The 11,033-nt window shown below is 37.5% G+C and overlaps 1 protein-coding gene and 1 pseudogene across 1 annotated transcript; both read right to left on the bottom strand.

Moving 5' to 3' along the window:
* Positions 1–4: 4 nt before the first annotated feature.
* On the bottom strand, positions 5–1,307 carry LOC121744162. The gene is made up of 3 exons (XM_042137612.1): positions 592–1,307; positions 378–481; positions 5–301 (listed from the first exon to the last, which is right to left on the bottom strand). The coding sequence occupies exons 1-3, from the start codon at positions 1,036–1,038 to the stop codon at positions 76–78; spliced, it is 777 nt and encodes a 258-aa protein (XP_041993546.1). The 5' UTR covers positions 1,039–1,307; the 3' UTR covers positions 5–75.
* An 836-nt stretch (positions 1,308–2,143) lies between these two features.
* On the bottom strand, positions 2,144–10,566 carry LOC121744046 (annotated as a pseudogene).
* Positions 10,567–11,033: the final 467 nt, after the last annotated feature.

Here is an 11,033-nt window from a genome sequence, read left to right as displayed (position 1 = left end):
TGATCTTAAATACATAACAAAGAGAAACACCAAACAAAGTCCAAAATGAAAAGGATGAAGAAAATGAAGCAAGAGCTAAAAGGGCATAGGGTGGTGATTAATGGCCATGGGGGAGTTCATGACGAAGGAAGGAGGGTTACTAGTATGGTGCCTGGACGGCGTTCCGGATGGGACGGGGCTGCGCCTTCTCATGTTGTCGCCGCTCCTCCGGGGCCCTCTCTCCGCCCACTTGAGCTCCTGCTGCTTCATCACCGATGGGTACACCATGCACCACCCTATGTTACCCGCCCTATGTATGTACCTGCATTATTTTTCACTGTCAAGACTATTTTTTATGGACGGCAGTAATATAGTATTACATATTAAATATAGGAAACCTTTGGCTGAATCTCCTCCCCAAACAGTCAGTGCACTTTCTACCTTCTGTCATGTCCCCCATCCCAGTGTTCACACACTGCCTACAATAAACTCTTCCACAAACCTGCCAAATTAAATCTAATTAAAATTTAGCTAATTAAAATATGGGGTGTATATAGAGATAGACAACATAACATAACATAACATGACATGACATGACATGACATGACATACGAGGCAACGATGACGGCAGATGTATATGTAGTTACAGCAAAGGGCGCAGATATTGGAGTGGGGGATCCCGGGGCGGCGCCTCCCTCCTCTCTCCACTCCATAATTAGCGACGCTCATGTCATCATACATCATGCTTCTTTGATCCATATCCAGATGGTGATGGTGATGGTGGTGAGGGCTGGGAAAGCCCTTGCTAAAGTCGAGGCTAGGAAGCTTGGGCAAGGGAGATGAGAGAGGAGATTTCGATTTCTCGGCGATGGGTGACATGGCTGAAGAGGGAGATAGTTTCTTGATTTCAGCATTGTTTTGGTTTTGGTTTTGGTTTTGGTTGTGCCTCACTTGAGCAAAGTCTTGAAAAGTGAGGTTCACGGACTCATCTGGGACGCCTAGGTATAAGTCTTCTAGCTCCTTCTTCGCCTTTGCTAGTGTTATTCCCCTATCTCCCATCTCCTACTACCTAGATTTTAATTACAGAGTAAACTATGGTTGGTTCAAATGGGATTTTATGGTTTAGGTATTATCCAAGGGGAGTGAGTGAAGATGCTAGGCCGGTAAACTTTATTTAATTGATAGTAACGCAGGCTTTTTTGGAAGGTAATTCAAATCAAAAGTAGATAGATAAATGGGGGCAGGCCCAATGCTTGCATTGGTTATGTGTTTTTTGTTTGCTTTGTGCTTGTCAAGTGATAATACTATTTCTTTTATGTTCCCATCATTGTACGTTTAATTTAATGTACCCTCTTACATCCCAAATTCCCCTAATGATCCTACATTTTTTTTCTCAATACCCACAGTCCTATACAGACGATAGTATGATTCGAACATTAGCCTAAAAAAACTCTCATTTCTAAGAGGACATGTTAGTATGTTACTCATTTTGTTATAAGCCACGTGTTAGGCAATTGTCCTACCCTCAACAATTGATAGATTATGGACGATAAAGCACAATTTAATTGGTAAGACAATCTTTCTTCAGTTCAAGTTATCTAAGGATAGATAAGGAACCTTTATTAATCATCTTTTAAAGTATAAAAAAACCATTTATACAAACCGAACATATATGGATATGGTAGATTATTTGGTCGGAAACGAATTAATTGGACTCCGTCGTAATATTGCTGGGAAGGAATAAGAATGACAGACAAACTAGTCATAACTCATAAGACAGAAAGAAGATCGCTATCATCGCAACAAGCAAAATATAAACTAAACTAAATCTCAAAAAACAAAGTCCGGCCGGCCTCAACTATTTTATTGTCTTTATTATAGTTGCCGTACCATATAATTTCAATTTAATAAAATTTTAGAATGGTTTTACTCAACTACAATTCCACCATACCTAAATATCTTAATTTCTGCGCGTAAAACTTGTTTTAATCGCTTCCAAACTTTGGACCCTACATTTCACTATTAGCACAACAATAATATAACATAGTAGTACAAAAATTCATCATGGTTATATATGTACGTATAGATTAAAATGACAAATTTGTCTCTCAACTTTGGAAGTTATTTTTTTTTTTGAAGGTTGATCACCCAAATATCTCTCAAATTGGCAATATCACTAATTCACTATATATGGATTAAAATGAACAAATGTGACCTGAAAAACTTAACTATGTGGTTTTCAAACATGCATGTAATCCAAAAACACAAAATTTTGTGGTTTTCAAATTTTTTCATAACCACTAATAGTAGTAATAATATAACGTGACTCCTTACTGTTGTTGTGTCCCTTCCGTATCTGCATAGACGAAGGTGATATTTTCTTGCTTCTGAGCGCCAGTAGGCTCGAGATACATATCCAACGGTACAGTGACCGCATTCATCAGTGTCGTCAGGCTCATTCCGGCAGTCTGTGCAAGCATCTTGTCTTCACGGTGAGGATCGCAGTTGAGGTCCAACTGCCCTTTGCTTGCTTCTTCCATGTCCGCTTCCATCCCCACTGTGTTTGCCTTCGTGTCTCCGGATATGTCTTCCCTCGCTGGCTCAATCTTAACGGAAGCCCTATCCTTGGCTTGGGCCACTTCAGCTTCACGATCCAACTGCCTCTTTTTTCTTGCGCATCGTCAGTGTCTCGAAGCGGCGTCTTACTGTCAGACAGACGTTGCACTTGCACGTAGGATCGTGCTTCCCCTTTCCGCTAGGAGGGTTGAATGCACACAATGCAAGTGCAGCCCGGACGATGGCGAGGGTGCCTAGTGGTAGCTCCCACCGAACACTCAGCTATGTCGCTTATGTTGTGTCCTAGAACTGCAGCAGTTGCCAATGCATATAAGCCAGAAGGCCGACTCCACGACAAGAGATAGAAACATTCTGACTGACGCATATTGAGATTTTCTATCCTGTGGATAAACGCAGTACAGACACCGAACTAACTTTACGCTATTTATGAAGATACGGAAGAGCTAAAGCGCTTAAAATTCAAGAAGCTGTATAATCAATAGACCAATCTGGCAAATAACGATGACTGGTAGAATAGAAACAGTTTCCAAATATATTTTATTCAAATCCTCATTCCTCAATATGTCAGAAGATATGTTCCACCATAAGAAAATTCTCAAAAAAACTGGTGGAATCGGATAAAACATTTCAATTCTTTCAGAAGTATCATCAGGTTTTCATTGATGTGAACATGTCTTTAACAGAAATAAATGCTAAGCCACTTCAGTCAAAATCAAAACAAGCAGAAACGTGATACTCTTGGGGAACTATGCAGATACGAAATAGTGGGTGTATTCAACAGCATGAGATCGACACGTCAGTTGCCATTGATGAAAATGTCAAACAGCACTGAGGCCATTTGGATTCCTGTTCTAGCCTACTGTAGTCTTATCAATCACATATACATAACAAGCACTGGTTTAGGAACTTAGGAAGGATGTCTAATGATGTTAGGTGGATCTCAGCACTCTAGAAGAACGTTTACAAGAATAGCTGGGGATTCAGTAAGTCTCCTCGACTAAATCTATATATTATAGAAAGGAGCTCCCGACAACTTGACATGAAAACAAATTATGTGCCACTGCCATGATTATAATCAGGCAAGACTGCAACAAATTAGAACTGTAAGGGGAAAAGCTACAAATTGCCCTTGCAACACATGCAGACATTAAGAAAGTACACACACATCGATAAAGGCGGCAAGCAAGCACATTAGAACTTGGTAGCATCACTTTTTAGGTAACTATGTAAAAGCGCACAGATGAGAGAGCAGTGTTCATACCTTTGCAACTAGGAACAAAAGGTTCCAGATCTATGGGTCGTATCTCCTCTGGAGCAGGACATGAAGACCTGGAACAGATCACCATAAAAGAAAACCATAAGCAAACAATTCCATTTCTTTGGCAACTCTTATAGGAGGGAAGAATTATCTGAACACAGGACAGATAACGCCGAAAATATATACGCCTACTTAATTTATCCATGTAAACCATGCCACTGTGGTCTCCATGAACTTACAAGAACCTACAGAGAAGTTCACAATTGCATGACAGAAAAGGAAAACACATCCTCTATCTACAATAGCTACTACAACATATTACTTGTGCAAATTTTCTGGATGGTGCTCTATCCTGCATGTCCAGGTAGTTGCCTTGATTCTGCAATAGATTATTCCATCGCTCAAGATTGTACTTTAATATTATGCTGAGATATACCATAAAGAACACCACAAGTTTGGGTTCTATCTTACACCATTTGAAAGAAATTGGAGCCAAGGTCAGAATATATACGAATAAATAATTTCATGGGCCACGACTCTAGATTATTGGGATCATAGCTCACCGAACTGATCTAGATTTTCTTTGTTAGTGTTAGTATTGACTCAGGGTCATTGTGATGTGATACTCTGACTAGAGTGTATTCATTGTTTGGGTCAGTCGGTTCATATTTTATGTGATCTAGAATGTAACATAACTTTGGAAGAGAACATTTGTGGAAGAGGGGAGTCCAGACATTAGGAGATCCCACATTACAATGAACGGAGTAAAGAAAAGAAAAAACGATAATATGAGGAGCCCAACGTGTAAGCAGGGGGAGTTCAGCATAAGGAGATCTCATGTTACAATACACGAGATTGATGTTAGAAGAGAGTCCAGCATCAACCAGATTACTCTGTTGAAGAAATTCTAGATTGTTTTCCATTTGGGTGTGACACCCAATGCAGGTGCGTTAGACAAAGTTGGATTACATTTTTATTTATTGTATTTTGTTATTATATTTATGGTGTCTAAACTAATAGTGGATCAAATGTATTCTTTTCTATTTAAGTAAAACAGAGCAGAGAGTAAGTAAAATTATGCCACTAATTCTTCACTTAGTATAGAATTCCCAGTATCAGGAAACCAAGAGAGAGTTAGTTCATATTTTTGGAGAACTGATTTCTTGAGAGATTGTGTAGCAGTGAAAATCCTCATTTGGTTTAAAGGAGAGAAAACATTTACCTTAATGTCAAATCATGTCCAGTAAACATGTCGGGAGAGAAAAACATTTTTAGTTAAAAACTGAGAATTTTTTCCTTAGATGTCAAATGAAATGTAAAAGTGGAGAATTTTACTTTTATAAACAAAATGATGAAGGAAATGGGAGTTCTAAGATGTGTTCTATAGTTTCCAGATAAACAAGCTCTAAACTATTTTGATGTGGCTAACCTTTTTAAATCCCATATATTCTCCGAGCATGTCCACTTAGCAGAAAGAAGAGCATGCACAGGCAATTTTCGCCATTTCAAGCAACTGTCGCACTGAGCCAGTTGGCCCTGCTCCCTAAGAAGATTACTTAAAATTAAGCATGATGTGGTCCAAAATCAAACTAACATGCAGTTAATCATACATGCAAAGCCCTATATAACATCCAAACCACTTAAAGCAATCATTGCTGATCTTCCTGAAATGTGTATAGAGAAATATCTGCGTTCATTATGATTCAGGGGTGTCTTTCCAGCTGATATGTGTAACAATGGACGAGAAAATTGTTTTGAGTGGAGAGACTGAAGAATGTGTAAGCTGTGTTTGGTTCTATATTTGGAGGATGGCCGGAGAAAACAAAAAAAATGAGCATTTCACAAATCACAACCCATAAGGATCATCAATTTGAACCCATTGAGGCCTAAATTATCATGTATCTTAACTATGTAAAACTGGCACGTCAACTATTCAATTAACTCATTTGTAGTAAGCAACATATTATGTAAAAAGTTATCCATTTACTTTGATTCACTAATAAAACAGACAGAATAGAACTCATTAAATATTACTACCTTAGATAAAATATCAATAATATTTCTACATAATATCAATTATTATCATCTTCACTAAAAAAACCAAGGCAAAAATGAAACAAGCTTGAAAAGAAATTAAGTGGGAAAAAATCAACAAGAACATTGAGGACGAGCCAACATTGTAGAAAGATTCTTCATCATTTCACAATTCAGCTTCTAACCTGCAACAATTCTTGCCACATTCTAGAGGCCGGATAATGAAAACAAAAGGGAGATAGAATCCCCAAGAAACTCAAGTAGAATCTATCCAAGTTCAGTTATCTCAGGTTTGTTGATAAGTTATGGGAGATCAAAATTCAGTGATACTTACTCAGATGGTCCGGAAGTGTAAAATGTCCTCTTTCCAAAAATTGGAGGTTCCTAAACAAACAAATCATAATTGCACAAGAGTATCAATAATCAGAAAAGAATACTAATAGTGGCATTTACTGTGTGTGTGTTTGTGGTGAATGAGAACAACATTTCAAAGAAGAGAAGGATGCTAGTTGAAACTTACTTCAAATTCTTCAAATTCATGGTCCTCGACTACGACAATAGTTGGTTCAGCAGTTGGAAATGGGCGAAGAAACTCTTGTGCCTCTTCCCAAGTTATTCTCAGCTCCGTGGCATCATCAGTATGCATGAGAAGTCTCTTATTTTTAATGTTCTTCGCCGTCTTCTTCTCCGATATGGACTGCTGGAGTGAATCACCAGAAGTTTTACCTCCATTCTTGACATTATTTGGCAAGGTATCTCAATTAGAATATGCACCAAAATGTATCAAGTGATTGCAAATAGCACATACCGAAAGCAGATTGCCATTAGTGCCAGAAAATGATGTTCCCCCGGGAGAATCACCACTGGTTGAGGCGAGAGTTTGGGAGTCCTACTTATTTGCCAAAAGTAACATCTATGAGCTGCTTATTATGATTGAGAAATGTAGAGGAAAAGAAGGTAATGCGTAAAACTGATGACCTGAGTATCACCATTGTTTATTGCTTTTCGGCAGCCTATGACAAATTTACCGCCAGGTTCTATGTGACTAAATGTCAATAGTAAAAAAGAAGCATGCAAGAGAAGGGAAGTTAGTTTTTATGGAGTACATAATGCTGGACAAGTGGGTTTTCAACACTCAGCTAAGATGCAAATTACAAATAGATGAAATAAGAATATTTATTTAAATATATAGAACAGTTTCTATTTATTAGTACAGTATTTCATAAAAAGAACCATTCAACATTCTAAATGGTTTGGGCTTATACTTTTATTACATTTATTATTTATCACAAATGATATTCTAAATAAATAAGGAAGATGATGCCATTGGGATAAGAAAAGGCAAAAGTATTTGAAAAAAAGGAAGGATGAAAGAAGAAAAAATGCTAAGAAATTTGAAATAGTAACATTTGAAGTAGGAAGAAATATTTATTGATACGGCAAATCTTATAGAGCATTTGAATGTAAGAGTTCAAGATAGTAAGAACAAAGAACATAGTAAAAGATCAACTGTCACAATCATATGAGACTTTGAATTAACAAAGCATATACCTGTGTCACCAGCTTGTACTTGCATATTTAGGATGCAAGGGGTTACACCTTCCAATACATACATTCTGCTGTTATTATTAGGCCAAAATCTGAATTGGAAAGTCCACTCTTTCCCCGTCATGTCTTGAATCAATATTGGTATACCTTCTGACTGATTAATCAAGGGGGAAAATGCCTGAAAAATCATATAACTTCAATGTTATTGAGGTCCCCAACTTTAGGTCAACCTGTTTCTAATATACATTTTTGCAAAAGCAAATTAAGGGCGTACTTCAGCACAAGCTTTAGGAAGGACCAGGCGACCAATTCGCCCAGCATCACTGGCACTCAGAACTTTCTCAAACAATGGTATTATATTGGATTTTCAACTAGAGACTGGTCAAGGAAACACTGCAGATATATATCAAGACATCTAAAACGGGTGGACAATCATAAAGTTTAAATGGCATAAGAACACATGTGGATACTCTCCAGATAATTGCTGCAGTTCATGGTTGGTGATCCTTGGCCAATACCGAGGAAGCAACTGATTACGACCTTGCCCTTCAGCAGGAGTCCTAGCAACACGTGCTCGTGAACAGTTCCTTTATTCATTTCGGACCCAACAGTGGGGCTAGGTTTGGGAGGTTTTAGTAGAATATTGAGTGCTTCACGTAAAGAACCTTTGCACTGTTCGCTTCCTTCAGCAATCCCAGCAGGAAAGGCCGAACTACTTGAAGGTGTCGTCAATGAGAAATTAAGAGATGGCTGAGATGCAGGTTCATAGATATTCTGAACCCCTTCTCTTGGCTTGCTATTATCTGTCTTGAAGAATGTAGATTGCGAATTTTGTTGAGTGAGATTTGGAATGAACTTGCTGCTTTGCCTATTTTTAAGCAAGGGATCGTCATGTGTAAGTTGCCCAACACCTGAACAACCATCAATTGCGCCTATAACCTTTGTCAACTGCAGTAGCCTCCGACTGCTAAACTTGTCATCAATTCGATTATCAACAATTACAGGATGAACATCCTTAATCCCATTTGTAGGAACTGTGCCATTAGACACATTACTAGGAATCTGCAAAATATTCAAGTATGAGAATCTGAAAACCAAATAAACAAGATGTAACAAGCAACTAATAAATGATAAATCACCAGTACTCATATACAAAATATAAAATTCAAGTGGTCTATCTCAAGATGAAAATTCAATCATCAAGATGCAAATCCTTGGATTTTAAGGAAATAGCAAACCAAAAAAAAAACAAGAAAATATAAAGAAACATCTAATATTTGACAGGCAGAAATGCTCATACACAAGAAAACAAGCTTCGAGTGGTCTATCTCACCAGACGAGGAAAGTGAGCGATAAAACGGATAGAGGGAATTGAGAATAATCATTCACAAACAGAATGTAAAACTCATTACTATAGTTCCTAGAAGATTGCTTCAAAGTCAGTCAAGTTTCTAGCAGTTAGCATCCAATACCATTACTAGACTGATGCATTCGTGATCCAGTTCTTGTAAATAGCAACCCATAGTGGCCAATAACCTGAAGTGATTGTTCAGGCAGAATTTCCAAACGCTTTATACAGGTTATGCACCCAACACCTCCAAAATCCATGTATTCATGTACATATCTTGAAGCAATGCACCCACAGTGGATTTGCTGTCAATAACATATAATAATGGTCAGACAAACTTGAAAAATATGACGAATAAAAGATGACAATGCAAAATTGTTTTACCTTCCCACATATCCGACACTCCCTCCAACCAGATTCCTCCAAGTGGAATGTTTCACAGAAAACCAAATTTTCATAGGCAGATTTGAAATCCACATTCACACCATGCAAACCGTGAAGTGAGAAAAGATCAGTGGAAAGAAGATGCATGCACATATCAGAAAAAAAAACAGTGGAAGAAACTTCCAATTAAGTTCAATTTCCAAATAAATTAGTATATGAAGAAACATATAGTACTATTTACCAGTATCCTCTCATGCAAAATACTCCATATGTAATATTTTAACCAAGAAAATATTAACCAAGAACAGAAGTAATATACGGGCCAATGAAGAATATTCAACTAAAATAATCAATGCATCAGCTAAACAGAGCAGATGTTGTCCGAGATAAATGAAGTATGGTGCTTAATGTGCTCCCTAATATTTGCAAGAAAAAGCAATAGGCTTTTCAGTGCTTGAGAAATGCTGTATGTGTTAGAAGAATTATTATGCCATTAGCGTTGCACATCTTTAACAGAAGAAATCACCATCACATCCTTAAAGTGTCGACGAACATACATGAAATATGCATTGTAACACCTTTTGACTTGAGTCATCATATTCAACGGTGATCATGGATGAATTTTCCTACATTCAAGCACTAAATAATAGAGAGTATGTGGCACCATCACATTACAGAAATGTACAACCAAATATCCTAAATATAGTAAAATCCCCATAACCAAATTGCAATTCCCAAATCAATCGGAAAATCAACAAATGGGAAGCAATGTCAAAAAAATATGGAGAAATTTACCCGCATCTGTAACACAGAGTAGCAAATCCACCTGATTTCAAGGTCCAACCTTTCCTCCACTCAGACGACGCTAGCTCACACAAATTGACCCCATTCCTCCGAAATTCAAATCCTAAACCCCAATCAGAGCAACTCAAGATCAAAACCCTAAATCAGCAAGGAAAGGGAATTCAGTCAACCCGGACAACAAACCCACAATTCATCAACTAACGTATTAAGAAAGCCAAGAAAAAACAACATTTCATACATCAGAAACAGAACAATAATCGACTTCGTTCATCTTTCAAGTTTGAACTCACCCTATTCAAATCTATCAAACCCAACGTCCGCATGCGAACATCTTCAATCAAACTGACCAATTCCCCACAGAAATAACTCCAAATCTCTGATTTTAAAAGTGGGGCTATAACACAAGATTTTGAGAGGGGATTAAACAGAAAAACATAGTAAAAGCAAGAGGCGGCGGCAGAGGGTAATCAGGCAGAGATAATATTGAATTAAAATCTAATAAAATAGGCGGCGATATGTGTTTGCACTACGCGCTTGTATAGATGCATCATACATGTACATATATATTTAGAGAGAGAGAGAGAGAGAGAAGGGCGTGTGCATGCAAAAGGGGAAGACCGGAAGAGAATGAGATGCACAAAATGCATGCACTAGCACTACTCACCCTCTTAATTTCTTCGGATTTCGCTAACGATCTACTATTTCTCTCTCTACTATTTCTCTCTCTACTGTTTCTTCGAGCAATGATACGGTGGATCCGTAGATTACCATAATTCAATTGGGTAATGGAGTATTAAGTCAATCTAGGTAAATTTCAGTAATTATTATTTGACCCCAAAACAATTGTGTACGAAATTGTTTCCATATAATTCCTCTTTTTTGTGCTAGTGGAGAGTAATTTTTGGTGTTTATACTTTGCTAACTTTATCATCCGAATGTTTTGATTTGATTTGATATTGGTAGAATTTATTTATATTTTGAGTTTTCATATTAGGACAAAAATTATGGGATCAAAAAGTGAGAAAGTTGTTCTAAAATTGATTTAATAGCACGATTTTTGTGATATTTATCTTTTGAAACTCAATGTCCGTTCTGAGTCAG

Source organism: Salvia splendens, chromosome 8 (assembly GCF_004379255.2).
Source record: "Salvia splendens isolate huo1 chromosome 8, SspV2, whole genome shotgun sequence".
Lineage (NCBI taxonomy): Eukaryota > Viridiplantae > Streptophyta > Magnoliopsida > Lamiales > Lamiaceae > Salvia > Salvia splendens.
The sequence above is the reverse complement of the archived record's forward strand: the minus strand, read 5'-3'. Positions and strand labels throughout refer to the sequence as shown.

What these genes read in the sequence shown, in the direction of transcription:
- LOC121744162 (XM_042137612.1), bottom strand. Translation starts at nt 1,038, where the DNA reads ATGGGAGATAGGGGAATAACACTAGCAAAGGCGAAGAAGGAGCTAGAA. An exon ending in TCTGCCGTCATCGTTGCCTC is followed by an intron (nt 482 to 591) that starts GTATGTCATGTC and finishes TTAATTTGGCAG; the next exon opens with GTTTGTGGAAGAGTTTATTG. An exon ending in GGGAGGAGATTCAGCCAAAG is followed by an intron (nt 302 to 377) that starts GTTTCCTATATT and finishes AAAATAATGCAG; the next exon opens with GTACATACATAGGGCGGGTA.